Source organism: Pyricularia grisea (genome assembly GCF_004355905.1).
Source record: "Pyricularia grisea strain NI907 chromosome Unknown Pyricularia_grisea_NI907_Scaffold_7, whole genome shotgun sequence".
NCBI classification, from domain to species: domain Eukaryota; kingdom Fungi; phylum Ascomycota; class Sordariomycetes; order Magnaporthales; family Pyriculariaceae; genus Pyricularia; species Pyricularia grisea.
In genome coordinates, this window is record NW_022156720.1 from 998,015 (window position 1) to 1,015,025 (window position 17,011).

The following is a 17,011-nucleotide window of genomic DNA, read 5'->3' on the forward strand; positions in this document are numbered from 1 at the left end:
AGGGACAAAGCGCTGTGAATGGATACGTTTTCACACCGGTACCCTTTTACTACTTTATATCTGCATCAAGGGGTAAACTAAGGTATACTCGGTGTGATGTTGTGCGTTTTTTTTTTATTTTATTTTGTATTTTTGGGACATGGCATCGCCCCCAACAAAATCACCTGACACGGATCAGATCAATTGCGGCTGACAATCTGACAAATTGATAAGGTAGGCATGGTGTCTGAAGGTTGAGACAATTTGATAGTCCATGAACCCAGTCCGATCAGCTTGCCCCATCCGTTCATCTACATAGAGGTGCACCTAAGGGTCTAGAATACCTAGGTAGATGGAACACCGTGTTTATTACATACGTACGTGGTAGTACAGTGCTTGCATCATGTTTTTTTTTCTTTTTCTTTTTCACCGGTGACCGGTGGGCGGGTGTCCGTAGAGGCCTTGGTTGCGAAACCAATAACTCTGTGGTTGTCCTCAATTAATTTCTATAATAATAGTTACGGTACTGTACTTGTCCCTCGTATGCACTTCGTACGGTACTGCACGACAGTCGGGGCAGATTGATCGCGAATTCTGCTTCGGTACCAGAAAAAAAGCGCAAATGAAATGATCAAATCACGATTTGATTTCCCGGTTTAGTTAGACTGTCAGCGGGCCTTTGAACGCGTCCTTTATTTTTAAAGCTTTTTGTAGGTTGCAAGTTTCTCCCGTCCCAATCGCAGGGAGGGTCCTTGTTGACTTAATTCACGGACCGCATGTCAAGCTGTCAACGTTGGATCCTGACGTCGAATCACCAACGTCGAATTTTTGTTTTGTGTTGAAAGTCCGGTAGTGTACCGAACCACCACCTGTCACATGTAGCAGAATAAGTGGTTAATACAACGTTAAGATCACCTAGCTCAACTTTTGAAGCACTAAATTATCCAAATGGGAAAAGTCCCAAGGCCCCTGATAGCTAAGACGATTCGATTCCCGATTTAGGTCTACTCTACACGTAGATCTATACCTATACTGAACTACATGTAGATATCGTCAAGCTGCCTGTCATGTCAGTTATTTGACTTTTCTTTTGCGGATTACCACTGGTATCTGTCAATCTTTGGTAAAGTTAGCGCACGTCCCACGGCCCCAAACAAAACGGGAACCAATGGGCGATTGAGTACCTAGGTAGGGTAGCTGATAGGCTGGTTTCGATGCCTGGGATCTTGGATTTTTGTTTCTGCTGCCATGTGAGTAAGGACAAGGGACTGAACCAACATGGATCAAAAAACACCGTGGTTGGTTGATACGTTGCTTTTGGTAAAGATTCTCGTCACCCGAGAACAAATTGTGGAAAAAATTGTGTGATATGTTGATCTGGTGCCCTACTGTATTATTACAGGTGTGACAGGGATTAGTATGGATGGGCGGCAACGGCTCATGCAACCACCGGGTATGCACCCGGATTCGTCCATTGTTATTTGCTTTGTTATTATTTTCTCTTTGTATAATGATTCGTTGCTAGGTCGGTTAGTTCCGATCGATTAGAGTATTCGAACCAAATTGGTGCATCCATTTGGCTTTCATGTCGAACCTTGTATCAGATCATGGCTGGTGGCTTGACAGAAACTTTTATATTTCTTCTTTGTTCCGTTCAATCGGAAAATGAGATGTGCTAGGTATCGTTGAAGGTTACTACAAAGTACCACGATATTTGCAACCGCAGGGACATGTACAAGGGTATTATCATCAATCCGAATTGTGGGTAGAGTGGACACTGCGGGGGGTTGGTCCTGTCAAATGTGTTGAATTTTGTGACAAGGCTGCAAGCTGCATTGTAATAATGCAACCGACCAGCAACCGGCTTGGTGGGCGGCAATGTGCAGACACAAATGCAGAGGATAGGAACAAAAAATCCAAAGCATGACTATTCCCGAAGTTTGCAACCCTGCAATGCAAAATGAGCCAAATATACAAAGTGGTAAGCCCATGGAAGCAATCCCGTCTCGCGTGAGCTAACCAAGGTGCTAAGCAACCGACTAGACCATTGCTACGTCGTACATAACCATAAGAGAGCGAGGCTTAGTCTCGCCAAAGGCTACCATGCAATTTATGGTAGGGATCATGGTTAAAATGTATATGATGACTTGATTTTGACAGCGACTCGCGTCTAGAGTACTGTATAGGGAATCCCGGTAGTAAATCATAGGGATCACACGCCGGAATTTTTCTGACGAATGCTGTCAAACTGTCAAGCTAGGTAGGTAGACTGTCAAATGTCAAACATAAACATAAACAGTTCGGCAGTAAATGAACCAAGACCGACTAATGAGTAAGGACTGAATAATAAAAGATATCAATTATGAAAATTGACGCATCGCATTGTACTAACTGTAAATATTTGACCGGCTGGATCCATTTAATGTCTAGACTGTCTACTCCTCCTTGATTGTAGGGGGTCTCAACAGGGGAGCTGTTCTCCAACTGGTAATGCTCGTCACTCGACCTTGTTCAAGGCGTTCAACGAGGTAGGAGGTAGGGGCCTGGTGGGTCCATAAGCTCGTCAAAGCACTCGATGCTGCAAGCATCGACAGCTCCCCGCTTGAATTGTCCAATCAAATCGTGGCAACATTTTTCCTCAGCTAACGGTAGCACTACACCGTAACTTGTTACTGGTACGAATTGGGAGGTTTTCAAGGGTCCCTCGCTCCAAATTGACCAGGCTTTCAACTGCGTAGTAAGGGCCTAAAAGAACCACAACTTGATTTGTTTTGTTTTTCCTCCCGCTGGACTGGGACTGGATCTAATCCGTATCTCGCCTGGCTTCACTCTTTGACAGCTTCCCTGGTATTGACTAGGAGTCTAGGAGGTAGCGCGTGGGGTTGGTTAGTACCTCTACCTACCTAGGGTCGGGCAATTAATCACTCAACCGTCGAATTCAAATTCCATCTCTCAACTTTCCCATTCAAGTTTGTGGAACGCCCGCTTTGTTTTTTTGTTTTTTTTTCTTTGGTCGTGTTTTGAATGCTTGGTGATTCTCTCTGTCAATGCAACTTTGGGTGTTACAGTCTGCTTTCTAGCATACAGAGGACCAGAAAGACAGGACCAGAAACACGGAAGCAGCACAGATACCTTACCGAGACCACAAAACTAGGGAGACAAGACAGATACAGCAGAACAATCGAAGCGTAGAAGGTATGCGGTTTCGGCCATTTTCTTTACTTTTTTTTTCTTTTCTTTTCTGCCCACCGCCCTGTCTACCCGTGCCCGTTCGCCCTCCGCACTTCTCTCCAAAGGGAAGGAGCAGCCGCCTTGCAGATCAACTACTCAGGTTACCAGTACCTCCCTGGTCACCCAGCCATCTCCCATCACCAGTGTCTCAACTTGTAAAACGCCACCACCAGCCTGCTCCCAACCTCGACTACTCCCACATGCGCCTTCCCGTCTAGATAACCATCTACTAGCGGCTCACGATACAGGAAAAAAAAGACAAAGAGACAAAAGAAAAGAGAAACATACGAAAAATTAAAACCACTCACATCCCCCCACCAACCCTGGCTCTGAAGATCTACATCTCTTCACCTCCACCTCACCTGGATCAAAACCCCTCAACTTATTACCCTACCCGGCTTGAACTGACCTTCAAAGTTGGACAAATTTCAGTCAGAGACCGGTCCAAAACAAAACAGCCTTGACTTGCAATCCGGAAACACAGCAGCTCGACGTCGCACCTGCTCGCTGTGGCGCTCGCCCTCCCACACGGGACTCGGCCACACGACGCACCTTCAGGTACCGGCAGCACACAATCTCTTTTGCTGCCACCGCCCCGTCGCTGTTGTGCGAGGTAACACTGGCTGCAGCCGCGTTCTGTTCGGCCGGTGCGACGCACAAGGGTTGATATGTCCTCGCCGTGGCCGCGAAGCAATCGCCTGACCTGCGCCTCTTGACTCTAAACCCCGGTCGCCTCTCTTTCAGGCAAGAAGACACGGCCCTGCGGTTCTCGCTTGATCGGGTGCTTGCTTTCCTTGGACCTGCAAGCTGCGACCATCTACGCCTCACCAGACTCGAATCAGCCAGCCGGAGAATCCCATAGCCACTCATCAAAATCATCCCTGCATCAGAACCCCGGCTCGGCTGCGCTGTTTCTCCTCAAAATATGTTTGTCGGCACCAACTCGAACCGGGTGATCCCCCCGGATAACTCCCTTACCATGGCCTCTGTTATGGCCCACGGTTTTGAGAGGTTGCTTGCAAAGGGCAAGCTCAATTCTATGCGAAAACAGAAAATACCCTCGAAATCGCCCGTTTTTAGCTCCTTTACCGACAGCAGCACCTCGTCATCCTCTTCAGAATCCGCTTTCGCACTTGCAGACGAACAGAGTCTATTCCCAGCACCGTCCTTCATTCGACCAACCACCTCCAGGATGCTTGCCAGAGACGAAAAGTCCCCGTCGTGCAAGCGTATGAACGATACCCTCGATGCGAAAAGGTCGCCGAGGTCTCTGCGTCGTTTCTCGGCTTCAGAGTCGCACAGCAGTGGTGCTAGCAGCATCCGCAGTAGTGTGCGGAGCAGCACCCGCAGCTCAACGCCAAGGATACCCCGGCGCTCCTCATCATTGGTTGCTCAACAACGCGAGGAGCATCCGTCTCTCGCATCTCTGCTGCACTACGAGTTCACCGAGGGTGAAAGCAAGAACGCCAAACGTTCACTCAACACTCTCTGTGCCCCATCATCCCCCATGGATTCCGCATCTATGACACAGCTGCTTGAGAAGTTCCCAAGCCTCGATGATAACCCCCCTACTCCGCCACCAAAGGATGATTATCGCCTTCACTCCAGTCAAGTCGGTATTCCTACATTACCAAAAACGCTTAGCTCAAGCGTATCACACCCACAAACCCTACAGACTGCGCAACCAAGGCTGCGACCCTCTTTAAGCTCACGATCAGCACCGGATCTTGCCGCTCGGAGTGCAAATCAAGATCCAACAAGATCGGTAATAGGACGGCGGAGGCTCCCCAAGCTACTTATTGAAAGTAACAAACCAGTGAGAATATTCCACAACCGCTCTCGGTCTTCTGATATTGTCCTACAGGAGCCTGCTGTTGGAGATTTTCTTGGTCTCAGTGACGACGATATAGCCGAGGAAAGACCACCAACACCTCCTTTTTTGTCGTCCGGTGTCGCCAGGACGGCCCTTATCTCCGAGATACAAACTACACAACAGCCAGTTACGCCTCCTTGCCCGCCCAAATCGCCAAGTCGATCGCTCCGAAAGCTGAGCGTTGATTGTGAACCCACTTCACCTGCGCCTTTATCGCCAGCACCAACGACCCTTTCCGTAAAGCGCATCTCGGCCCGGCTTTCAATGGGTACAACCGAAGATCGAGCGGCTGCGATGGCTGCTTTTGAGGTGGCTCGAATCGCTTCACGATACAGTTTTGATCTTATCTACATCATCGACATGTGGCCCAAGAACATGCTCCGAAGAAAACCATCATCTGCAATGGCACGTGATCCTTTCGGTAGTGGCTTGGCTTCGCTCCGGAGGACTGGCTCTGTACGGACCAGCAAACACACTCGATCATCTTCAAACCATTCGTCTACGTTTTCCGAAGCCCATGATGATACGAATCCAGAACGGCCTTCTGAGAATATTGGTCTCGATTATCGCTTTCTCGCCGCCTACGGTCTTCACACTGTCAAGCCACCGTTGGAAATTGCTTACAATGTTCACTCGAAGATTTTGAAGCATGATGGGTGGATCGAATATCGACAGTCGGAGCGAAACGACAATGAATTCGCTCGTGGTTATGCTTGCTCCTTCTACACTGGTTGCGCGCCTACAGAAAGCCATCACAGTAGGAATTCATCTCTTGCAAGCACAAGCGAGGCGTCAATAGTCGAAGAGTCTGCCGCCACTTCGCAACGACTTGACAAAGGCAAGCCCGTTGTGAGGTCACGTAGCGGAACGAACAGGTCCGAACACAATCGTGGCATTGTATTCGCTGCCTATCGTAAGCGACAACTAGATGGAGACGCACCTGGTCTAAGCCGCGAAGAGCTCAAGGGCATGCAACTGGATGCAGAGACGCTAGTCAACATGATTGTTGATTGCCACAAGGTCAAGCGGAGGAGCGAGCAGAAAATGAAGGCAGACTCCCGTCAGCGTCGTCCCTCTGCAGCAATGCAAAACCCTGCAGAGACTGCCCGCACCGTGGATGATGCCCGCGCAGAGCATTAAACTCATCAACAGGAATCGACCGCACTACGGTCCCAAATCAAAGTTTTTTTTAACGTCTTCTTTGGTTACTTTTTTCTACTTGTTTTTGGCGAGAAAGTTTGTTTTGCAAAGCATTGATGGTTATGCATGGTGGCGCAAACCCTTTACAGCAAAGATTCACATCCCTCATTTACAAGTGATTTTCCTTGTATCATTCTTCTGGACGTTTCTGCTTTCTGTCCGCTGAACTATACCCAATCTAGATTCTTTTTTTTCATTTGTTCACTTTTTCGCATATTAGCGGCATTTAGTATGCGAGTCTTGACACGACATTATCATGATGGTTCCCGCCGATTCGTTTAGACCTAGACTAGGTGCTCAAGCTTCTCTTGGCATGGACAGTTGACGTGGACATTATCGCCTAACGGCGGTGCTCTCATTAATATATAATGGGACAAATTTTATAAGACAATCACCTCTGGCTAGTGATAACTACTTTGCCACTTTGCCACTGAGTGATAGCCTTGAATCAATATGTGTTGGTGTGCGAGGGCGAGATTTGCATGCGCCCGAACCCCTAACCCTCTGGTTAGCCTGCCCACTGCACAGAGGCTGCTACATCTCGATATCTCGGTAAATAAAAGTGATAAGGTACGAGGTCGATATCAGCCCTAGCGTATACTCGCGACGCAGCTACACCACACCCATAGCTTTCCCATAACCTGAATAGTCATTAATACTCTTTTTGAAGGCTATATATAGTCTATAGAATAAGAAGTGGCGGCAATGAAAACACTTATACATTGATGCAAAGTGACCCCTCGTTAGCCTGATTGCTTCTTCTTTATCTTCCCCTTTTAGTGAGTGCTCCTCAGTACCGGAACTGGTTTTTGATATCGGCACATTCCATTGCTTATTTTGGGCATCACATGAGAGTGAAATGGTTGGACCAAAGTGAGAGAAAACTGAGGAGAACAAAACCACAAGGGCAATCTCCCAAATGCACCACTGGTTTCCAGGATAAGAATCCGCAGTTGACCTTCCACACACAATTCCTCCAACCTCCTGCAACAGCAACGTCAGAGCAAGTAACCTCTCTGAACAAAGTTGCCCCTCACCTCATAAATTGCTACTCTCAAAACTCCCTCAAACAGTCACAATCATGGCAGACGACCGCCTTGACTACTCCAACGGACAAAACCACGCGGCGTCGCCCACGACCGAGAAAAGGCCGTCAACCGAATTCTTCCCGGCACCCGTTGTCCGAAAACTGGTAACTCTACGCAGGATCGACGAGATCAGACCAGTCAAGGATGCAAAGCTTCCAAAATCAAAATATGTGGTCATCGCCGTCGACGGCTGGGAGGTGGTCGTCAACACCAAACGTGATCAGCGGCGATTCGAGAAGGGCCAGGTGGTGGTCTACTTCCAGATTGACAGTTTCGTCCCCGAAGATGACGGAAATTATTGGGAGGAAATGGCCACATCGGCCGAGTTGTTGCAGGGGAGGTGGGGATTCCGGGTTCGCACGCTCCGGATCGGAAACTCCAGCTTCATATCTCAGGGCAGGGTCTTTCACCTCAGCGAGTACCCACGCATCCAGGAGATGGTCATGGAGCTCCAGAAGCTGTACGGTGAGAAGGAGGGTTTGGAGAGGGCTATGCAGAGGTCGTTTGACGATGTTCTCGGCGTTGTCAAATGGGATGTTGCCGAGAAAGACAAGGACGATCACTACGGCCCGCCGCCGCCCATGATCCCAAGCACGGGTTTGAATCGGATCCAAGACGTGACGAGGCAGCTATGGGAGCGGCACGCGGCCACCAGGGTTCAGATCACCGAGAAGCTGGACGGCTGTCCGATATCCATCTACTTTGTGCGCAACGACTCCCCCTTTGCGAAATGCCTCCCGGAGCTGTACGACTTTCCCGGCAGACCCCGCGCAAAGCAACACCAGCAGCAGCTCTGCGTATTCCCGCACGGCCGCGTCGGCGTCTGCACCAACAAGCTGGACTACGTGTGCACGCCGACCCAGCAGTTCTGGGCCGTGGCCGAGAAGCTCGGGATCCCAGAGATGCTGGCGCGAGAGGGCCGCACCGCCGTCGTGCAGGGCGAATTCGTCGGACGCGACCACCGCCACCCGGATGAGTTTTATGCCTTTTCGCTCTGGACAGAGGATGGCAAGCACGACGGGCTCGACGACGAGGTGACGCAGCGGGATGCGCTCGTGCGCATGGGCGTCCCGGTCGTCCCGCTCGTGGGATACTGCGCCGTCGGGGAGTTTGCCAGGTCGACTGAGGAGATGCTCCAGAAGGCGGATGGTTATGGGCTCAGGGGTCAGGCGCGTGAGGGTTTGGTGCTGAAGAGTGCGAAGGAGAACATCTGGGTCAAGGTCATCTCTAATGCTTGGTTGGAGGGGTACGGAGAGTGAATTGGTGTGCTCGATCGCAGAGGTAATGCGTTGGTTTTTTCGTTGGTTTTCATTTCTGTCGGGGTCTATGGTGCTGTTAACCCCATCCACCGAGTATCGTCATAAAGTCTAGGTCTCGGACCTTTTACATCCCTTTCCTTCCTAGTCTCCACGAAGAAAAAAAAAGCCGGTTATAATACAATAAAGGAATGCAAGTTTTTCGTTCATTCAAACATCCACCCACCTCTGCACTCAACCCACCCCACGGTCCTCAAGCAGTGCAGGCAAAGTTGCAACTGAGCCCAGCCTGGGTCGCGACGAGCTCCGCCCTGCACTCACCAGCGCCACTGGCCTGACCAACGCAGCAGTTCGAAGCGCAGTCGGCCTTGCTGAGGCACTGACCCGTGATGAACTGCGACTTGTTGCCCTTGCCGACGTTTTGGCTGCCCGACTTGGCAGAATCAACCCTGCACGTGCCGGGTGCCGCAGCCGCAGCTCCCCCGGTAGTCCTGTTCCCAGCAGCAGGGGTAGCGGCCGGAGCGGCGACGCGAGCAGGAGATGTAGCAGCAGCAGCAGCAGCAGGAGCAGCCCCGGCCCCACCGTCGCCAAAACCGCAACCCGTCTTTCCAGCTACGTTGCCGACGGCGAGCCCAGAGCAGATGCCGATCGAAGAGTCGCCGGCGATTCCGGCGCAGCAGGCGGGCTGGGCGCAGTCGGCGGTGCTCTTGCATGCACCGGTGATGAACTGCTTGCCGGCGCCGTTGCCGACGTTTTTAGCTCCCGAGGGGTCCGGGGTGATGGGTTGAGGGGTTGCAACGGCTAGGGTGACGACTTTTTTATTTTAATTTTTATTTTAGGTTAGCGGTTTTGGGTGATGTGGATTGGATGATCGACCAACAGAGGTGGGATGAACCGCAATGAATAATGGGACAAACTCACATGCCAAGAGGGCCGGGATTGACAAGCGAACCATTTTGAGTTGTGATGATCTTTAACAACGGAGAATAAAAATATAAAAATAGTAAGTAAGTTAGAAAGTATGTAACGCAGAACAGAAACGAGACACCGGGTCCCTGGGATGATCACAGATCACTTGATGAATAGAACAGATGATAATAAAAGACGGAAAAAGGGTTTGAAAAAAAATCTTTTTGCTCAGGCCGTTGAAGAGAAGAGTTGTGGTACTATCAGATAATCAAATGCAACGTGCTGTAGGACTCTATGGACTTTTATATCCGGGAACTTGGTATGTCTCTGCGAACCTGATCGCCCCTTTTTGGCCGCAGTCGACAACAACGGGAGGATATTTGCCGGGCCATGTTTCCTTGCTTTCTTAGGTGAGCGAGGAGGTCACCCTCAGCTCCAGATTACTGCACAGATTTACCTCATCTCGCTCTGAATTCGGCATGTACGCAAAAAAAAAAAAAAAAAAAAAAAAAAAGGCAGACAGGAGAAAGGGCGCGCCACAAACGGGAGCCCCTCCGAAGCAGTTGCTGTTACAGGAGACAGGCTTAGGCAGGTCCAAGTGCCGGTGGCGCAATACGTTGGACCAATTGAGTGGCAGAGATCTGGGCGGGGGTTACCCGATTGGGCATTCGTGGAGTCGTCGACAAAGTTTCAAAACCTCGTTTTCTAAACACTTCAAACCCTTGTTCGCCTTCTTTGTTTTGCTAAGTGCTACAAGGCTTACGGTGTGGTTTGTATGGTAATAACCAATGTATCTGCCGCCCGTCTGGAATGCCACTTCGAATTTATTGCGTCAACCAAGTGCTGGCTTTCTGCCCAGTGCGTCAGCAATAGACCAGCCCCCCTTTTTTTTTTCTTTCTTTGTCGCGCCAGTGTTCGACCCCTTCAAAAGTGCGACCACCAAAATGTATGCCATTGAAGTGAGCCACTCCGAAATTGGTAATACAATAGACGCCCTCCTACAGCACGAGCCGCAAAAAAAGTCAGCCTTTTGGTTTTCTCTACATTCCTGCAAACTCGATATTCATCGCTCATTCGCCCGTCTAGTCTTCGGATTTCCTTCAATCCGGCGCCCCCCTGAGCTCCGGAGTTTCGGCCCCTCATCCAATGTCCATGGCGGTGTCAGTCGGAACGGTATTTACTTGTCTGCACAGCCATTGAACGCGTTGCAAATAAGGAACACCAGTTTTGTAAGATAAAATTCCCAAGTTTTTTTGTTTTATGTCAATCAACTATGGAGACGTCCAATCGTGAGTGGCTTGCATGTGGTTGTCCTGCTCTGATTTCTTTCTCCTGAATGGATAAAGATGTCCAAAGTTGGAAATTCCAGTTTGCAAAAAAAAGCCCGCATTGCGCCGAAACTACCTATCCTTGCGCCGTTTTTCAAAAGAGTGAATACTTTTTGTTGCTCGCCCATTGCTCATTTCATCTTGTAAAAGCATATCAAAAACCAAAAGATCCTTTGCTCCTCACTCCATCGTTTTGTCTAAAGAGACCAGCCTGCGTTAGCACACCTAATCTCCCAACTCGAATCGGTTTCAAAGCATCATGGACCTACCTTCATGGAAGCACGATGGGTCTGTTTCCTAATGTTCCCGACTAGACGGAGGCGAGGGAGATGCCACCGCCGGCGTTGATGGTCGGGACGCCAACGCTCGCAATAGCATTCGTGATGGCGGTCTGAATTTGAGTGGGAAGACCATTGATGGTAGACTGGAGCGTGCCGGTAACGGTTCCCAGGAGCACGCCGGGAGTGGTGCCGACGAGGGCGAGAGCGACGTTGACTTGCTGCAAAAGAGCAGCCTCGGCGGCAGTGAGCTGACGCCTCAGGCCCGTGAGTACAGCCTGGGTCTGGGCCAGGAGCTGGACTTGATTAAGGCTGATTCCGCTGGTCACCTGGCTGAGGATAGACTGGAGGTTGGCCAACGTGGTTGGGAGGCTGAGGGCGCCGAGGAGCTGGCCAAGAATTCCGCTGATGGCAGGGATAATGCCAAGGTTGAGAATGGCAGTTTGCCTGGCAACGAGGGCGTTGCTGGCGACCAGCGCATTGCCAGTGGAGGCCTCGAGATCAAGAGGGGCGGCAATGGCAGCCGAGGCCGAGGTGAGAAGAATGGTGAACTTGGAGAAGTGCATGTTTGCTGATTGGGGGATTGAAAATTGGTAGCTAGATGCTGGAGTTGCTAGTCTTCTGCTGGCGGTGGATCAACTTCCGGAGGAGCTGAGATGGCTGATGTGAGCTGGGCTGGCTGGGCTGTGCTGTTGAGGCTGTTGAGTGCTTGATGATCCTGAGAAAGAAAGATGGATTTTCGAGAGGATCAAGCTTGCTATTTATCTTTCCAAGGACCTGCACACATCATTATTATTTTGATATATCTAACTTCACATCTCAAAGAATATCTCAGAGGCGACTTGGAGCTGAGAATCTCGACCTGTATAGTCTGGAGGCGCTACCCGCTCAAGAGGCGTTGAGCTTCCGCACGTGGCGGCAAACTGACCAATCACTCTAAAACTAAAACACAAGATGTTGCCTTGTAAGTGCCATGCCGCTATACTATTTTTAAAGCCTATGTAAAGCTAGCAAGGTCACAAAGGGGGAAAATATCACGACTTAACCCATTGCCATGTGTGAAATATGCCATTCGAAATCCCATCGTGTCCATTGACTTCCACAATCCCGTACTACCGCATTCATTACCCAGAATAGAGCGTCAGAGCTGAAAGAAAAGACCTCCATCAGGCTCTGTTGTAAGCGCCACCAGTAAATACAACTTTGAGCTTGGCTCTCCATCCCCCAAATACAGGTGGCTTTTTGTTCATCATCAACTGATCTGGAAAGGTAAGAACTCAAGGAGTAAAGCATTTATCCAAGGTGGATATGAACATAAGTACCTATTTACGTCATTGTCCACATCCATAGGTACCTAATCTTACCTTCAACCTTCAGCTGGATGAAGCCTTAGACGTCGGCCGAGACCTTTACTACAAACCTCTTGCATTTGTCACCCAGATAACCTTTTGTCCAGCCTATTCTTGACAGCCTCAACATGCTCACCAACACCCAATGGCGTCCGCCCTCGGCCCTGGCCGAGCAAAGCCCGAAAGAGCCGCCCCCCTCCCTCTAAAAGCGCAACGCATCCAGGCCCGATCTATCATCGGCCGGTGCCGGGCAAGCGGGGTCTGGTCTGCGCCGCTTGCTGCTTGAAGACAGAAGGACCGCAGTTCACGATGTTTCTTTTTTTTTACTCCATGGGCTTCATCTAGATCTGTGATATCACCGCCTGGGGTTTCCAGCTGAGAAATAATATTGAAGTCTAAAGTGCCTCGGTGTAAGGGGCGACTACCATGACGATGTGGTGGTCCTTGTTGATGACTAGATGATCCCTTGTCGAGATGCCCCTTGGATTCCTTCGATAGTTTACTTACCAGTTGAGGCTTCGTACAAGATTGGGCACCTACTATGCGGTAAGAACAAGCCGCATGTTTGATCCTGCAATTGTCACGGGCTGTGTGCAGTCATACAGAGTATTGAATTCTCCGAGATTTAGCCTGGAGATGGGTTGATGTCTATTCAATAATCAAGTCAGCTTTATTTCTGTAATTTTCGGCCTTCCTACAAAGTATCTGCCCATGCTGTCTATTGATTGGCACTAAGGCGGTCTCATAAGGTGCATATAATAAAGTAAATAAACATAGAAGTCGATATGTAAGCAATTACGTTAGTTAATACCTAGGTATTTGAGGAAGGGAAATGTATAGGCAGATGGGTACCTGCCTTAGATCAGTACCTAGGTAAGTACCTAGGTCAATTTGGCCCGGTGACATGGAGAAGTGCTCATGTACGTAGGAAGCCGCCGCCAGGATCGTTATGCCTCCATGTAAAAGGGGGAACTCGATCGGCCCTTCCTGTGCTGGCAGAACCTTATCGGCCGAATTTCTAACCTCAATCGGACAGAAACGTTAGCGCCGATTTAAAAACACGTGTGAAATGCGGGTGACAGAAGTTATTCGGGAGGAACGGAGGTTGTCTCAACATATACTTTTTACTCACCAAAGCCACTCCAGCCACTGTTCCGGAGCTTGCTCCGGTATGGGCCACGAGTTCAATCTATCGAGACGAGCTCCCCAGAGTAATGCGCGTTCTGTTATTGAAGTGTGGATAATTACCTCTTCTTGGAAAATAAGAAAGTATACCTATCCAGGTTACCATAATGTATCAAATTCGAACTGTGCTTGCTCGGTTGGAAAATTAGGCACCTAAGGATGTTGACCACTAGGAAGGGGTACCCGCCATTGTGTCTTGGCTCTAGGCGCTTTACCCCAACTTGAGGCTTATACAGATTCGCAAACAGGCCGTGCTTTGTCGACCTACTGCGTGACAGACGGTGCAAATCTGCCTCATCTAGAGGCAAACTGATCAAAGAGTCAACGTCTACTACATAGTAGTTACGCTCCAATGTTATTACTGTTGGATAACATATGAAATCGCGCATGTAGATCACCTTTGGTATTTATGTATGTACGTACTGTAAGGAACATTTTTATTGCTACCAGTTACCGGGTAACCGGGCCTTTACAAAATAGTCTCGCACAGACGGAATTTCTTTGCACTTACACCAGATTAATAGGAAGCAATGATAGCCTTTGCCATTACTACGATTGCCACGATTACGCGACCACTTCCTCCATGCAGGACCAAACACTATGATAAAGGAAGTACAAGACTGGTAATGATTCGATCTATACATGCGCGCCTCAGCCTCATCGCTGCATTTGGGGTTTTGCAGAGACGGTAGCAGTTGAGTTCGTGGTTGCCTGGGTCCTAAGAACTAAGTCAACATGTGAGGCATAAGAATTAACTGTTCGATACTAGAATTGACCGCCTGCGCTGATAAGAACCCCCAGAACTACTTGGCGAACTAGTTGTGGCTTAGCAAATCAGACGATTGAACCTAGGCAGGCTGAGCTCCCAAATGTATACAAAGCTCACGTCTTCATCGCAGCCATAGGTACGCGGCGTGCATATCGAATGGCTTGGCTGATTACAATGTGACTCAGCCAGCTGTTGGTTTGCGGGAAACGTACCCAGGTTCGCCATATGACGGATATAAATGCTCCATGCAAAACACATGTAATCGTACATGGTGCAAGTATGTAGATATCATTTAATAATACCGTCGGCCTGATTATTAGCTCAGCTACACAAGCAATAAAGAATTTGTAAGGAAATTTCAGTACACAAAAAAAAAAACACAGCATACTTCATACATTCTCCAGCAAACAAAGAAAACAATGAGCTCCAGCAGCACCACCCAACCTAGCAACCCCCAAGCCCGGGGCGCCGACCTGCAAGACCTGCACTGCTACACCGAGACCAACGGCGTCATCACGACGACCATGTTCGACGTGCCTGGCTACCGCGTGGTGCGCGTGCTGGGCGCCGTATACGGCCTTACGGTGCGCTCGCGCAACTGGGCCATGGGCACCGGCATGGTCCTCAAGTCCGTCATCGGCGGCGAGCTCACGGGCTTCACCACGCTGCTGTACAGCGCCCGCAATGACGCCATCGGCCGAATCGTCGCCGAAACCCAGGGCCGCGGCGGAAACGCCATCATCGCTATGCGCTTCGAGAGCGGCGACCTCGGAGGCTTTTGTCAGGTCTGCGCCTATGGAACCGCGGCTATCGTGGAGAAGATCGACCCGGGTGTCGAGGAGCATCCGCAGCTGGCGGAGACGGCCAGGTGAAGGACGCCACCTTACTATGATGGATGTGTTAGCTGCAATTGCTTTTGGAATACCTTTTAGCCTCTTTGCCTTCATGTTGTTCTTTTCAGCTCTTGATTGTCGCACCTCGACTAGATTATTTAGTAAAGCGGTAATATTTGAAACTTCAACTAAAGTATCGCGCGTGTCGTGAAAGAAAAAAAGTAGGACAAGGGAACTCCAGCTGAAAACCACAGGGGGAAAAACTGGCTGGCTACATAGTAAAACAAGAACAGTTTGTAATGCTCAGGACCAGAAAATGTTTCCTTCCCAAAAATAAAAAAAAACCCATTACTAAGGATAAAGAATCGCATTTGCAAAACTGGAATCGACGACCTTAGTGTCCGGCCATTTCGTCATGTACTTTCCGCATTGCTCGGCCGTATGCAGCATCATTACGCAGGTGCTGCATCTCCCTGTACAGGTGCAGGCTCCTCTTCCTCAGCCTTACGATATCAAGCCTGAGCTCTTCGTTCCTGTTCTCTAAGTTTTCAATTTTAGACTTGAGCTGTGTATTCTCTTGAGCTTCGTCCCCTCGCATCGCGTTGACTTGGGCGACCACTTTCGCAGCTGATGCTGCGAGGTTGTTAATATCACCCAGAAGACCATCCAAGATCAATGGCTTTTCTTCCCTCGCTTGAATAATCTCTGGAGATTCTGTCTGTATAGCCGGAGCTTCTTGTTCTGAATTCTGAGCTCCAGCCACAGAGACTTGAGTCTTCAGATCCGAAGCGGGTGGAACAGGTGACTGAGTATCCGGCTTCGGTTTGGATGAGCGCTTTTCCCTCTGCGGTGGCACATAGTCTTCATCCCACGACTTGTCGCTGTCGCTATCATGTATGCGCTGTCTCTTGTCCGTTCGCCGTGACTTCTTCACAGGCACCTTTTCTTCTTCACGCTTCCTCTTCTCCTGCGCATGCGCCAGATATTTGCCGCCGGGAACATCTGAATCCATGCTTCTTTACAAACTGTTAGATGATCCTGCGCGTGGTATTAGGCAAGACTGATGATAATAAATTTTCTTACGAGATCAAGACCTAAAATAAGCAGCAGGCTTTGATGTCTCCGGAATTTGTTGGATGAAAGTAAAGGCTAGAGCTGAACCTTCAATAGTTAGATTTTGTTTCTTCCCAGTGGAGCGTCAATGGGTACTTGGACAAACATAGAGCTTGATGAAAGGATTCTGATGTCAACTTGAAAAGGTTCTAATAAGCTGGAGTCGTGGTTACTGCAAAGTAAGGATCTTGAGTGATGAAATACTGACTTGATTCTGGTAGAGATTGGGGTGTAAAGGAATCTTCAAGCGTGATTTGTTGTCTTCCTCTCAGTCGTCCTGCTTGGCTTTTTTATGATAAGAAACTTGGGTTGTCTGAGCGGCCTCAGCGACAAGTGAGAAGGTTAACGTGGAACAGACAAACAAGTACCTAGATATCTGTGTGGTTTGGTAGGAAGGAGGATGACGAAAGCGGATCGAAACCTATGTCGGAAGCAGGTTGAAGAATAACCTGGAGGTAACTCAAGTTTAAATTGGAAATTATTGAAGTTGTCCTATCTTCGTATGAGAGGCTAGATGAGAATGCAACATAACTCGATGCGTCTGGAGGTTTTACCTCGGGGCCTGGGTGCTTACCTGCCCACATATTTCTCTACTACCGACTCATCTACCTCAAAATCTC

The 17,011-nt window shown here is 49.3% G+C and overlaps 8 protein-coding genes across 8 annotated transcripts; 4 read left to right on the plus strand and 4 right to left on the minus strand.

Moving 5' to 3' along the window:
• Window positions 1-1,005: 1,005 nt before the first annotated feature.
• PgNI_09316 (uncharacterized protein) lies at window positions 1,006-1,285 on the minus strand. The gene is made up of 2 exons (XM_031129301.1): window positions 1,164-1,285; window positions 1,006-1,097 (listed from the first exon to the last, which is right to left on the minus strand). Exon 1 carries the CDS (start codon window positions 1,257-1,259, stop codon window positions 1,164-1,166), a length of 96 nt encoding a protein of 31 aa, XP_030978276.1. The 5' UTR covers window positions 1,260-1,285; the 3' UTR covers window positions 1,006-1,097.
• Window positions 1,286-4,135: 2,850 nt separating this feature from the next.
• PgNI_09317 (uncharacterized protein) lies at window positions 4,136-6,223 on the plus strand (the record flags this gene model as incomplete). The annotated part of the gene is made up of 1 exon (XM_031129302.1): window positions 4,136-6,223. The coding sequence occupies one exon, from the start codon at window positions 4,136-4,138 to the stop codon at window positions 6,221-6,223; it is 2,088 nt and encodes a 695-aa protein (XP_030978379.1).
• A 1,141-nt stretch (window positions 6,224-7,364) lies between these two features.
• On the plus strand, window positions 7,365-9,432 carry PgNI_09318 (uncharacterized protein; the record flags this gene model as incomplete). The annotated part of the gene is made up of 2 exons (XM_031129303.1): window positions 7,365-8,617; window positions 8,889-9,432. The coding sequence occupies 2 exons, from the start codon at window positions 7,365-7,367 to the stop codon at window positions 9,430-9,432; spliced, it is 1,797 nt and encodes a 598-aa protein (XP_030978375.1).
• Window positions 8,881-9,582, minus strand: PgNI_09319 (uncharacterized protein; the record flags this gene model as incomplete). The annotated part of the gene is made up of 2 exons (XM_031129304.1): window positions 8,881-9,440; window positions 9,549-9,582. The coding sequence occupies 2 exons, from the start codon at window positions 9,580-9,582 to the stop codon at window positions 8,881-8,883; spliced, it is 594 nt and encodes a 197-aa protein (XP_030978376.1).
• A 1,227-nt stretch (window positions 9,583-10,809) lies between these two features.
• Window positions 10,810-11,717, plus strand: PgNI_09320 (uncharacterized protein; the record flags this gene model as incomplete). The annotated part of the gene is made up of 2 exons (XM_031129305.1): window positions 10,810-10,825; window positions 11,179-11,717. The coding sequence occupies 2 exons, from the start codon at window positions 10,810-10,812 to the stop codon at window positions 11,715-11,717; spliced, it is 555 nt and encodes a 184-aa protein (XP_030977887.1).
• PgNI_09321 (uncharacterized protein) lies at window positions 11,175-11,708 on the minus strand (the record flags this gene model as incomplete). The annotated part of the gene is made up of 1 exon (XM_031129306.1): window positions 11,175-11,708. The coding sequence occupies one exon, from the start codon at window positions 11,706-11,708 to the stop codon at window positions 11,175-11,177; it is 534 nt and encodes a 177-aa protein (XP_030977886.1).
• A 2,996-nt stretch (window positions 11,718-14,713) lies between the features above and the next one.
• PgNI_09322 (uncharacterized protein) lies at window positions 14,714-15,317 on the plus strand (the record flags this gene model as incomplete). The annotated part of the gene is made up of 2 exons (XM_031129307.1): window positions 14,714-14,722; window positions 14,829-15,317. 2 exons carry the CDS (start codon window positions 14,714-14,716, stop codon window positions 15,315-15,317), a joined length of 498 nt encoding a protein of 165 aa, XP_030977889.1.
• A 355-nt stretch (window positions 15,318-15,672) lies between these two features.
• PgNI_09323 (uncharacterized protein) lies at window positions 15,673-16,290 on the minus strand (the record flags this gene model as incomplete). Its single annotated transcript, XM_031129308.1, has 1 exon — window positions 15,673-16,290. One exon carries the CDS (start codon window positions 16,288-16,290, stop codon window positions 15,673-15,675), a length of 618 nt encoding a protein of 205 aa, XP_030977888.1.
• Window positions 16,291-17,011: the final 721 nt, after the last annotated feature.

Bases quoted from the DNA above. Each gene is read 5' to 3' on its own strand.
- PgNI_09316 (XM_031129301.1), bottom strand. From the start codon at position 1,259: ATGTTGGTTCAGTCCCTTGTCCTTACTCACATGGCAGCAGAAACAAAA.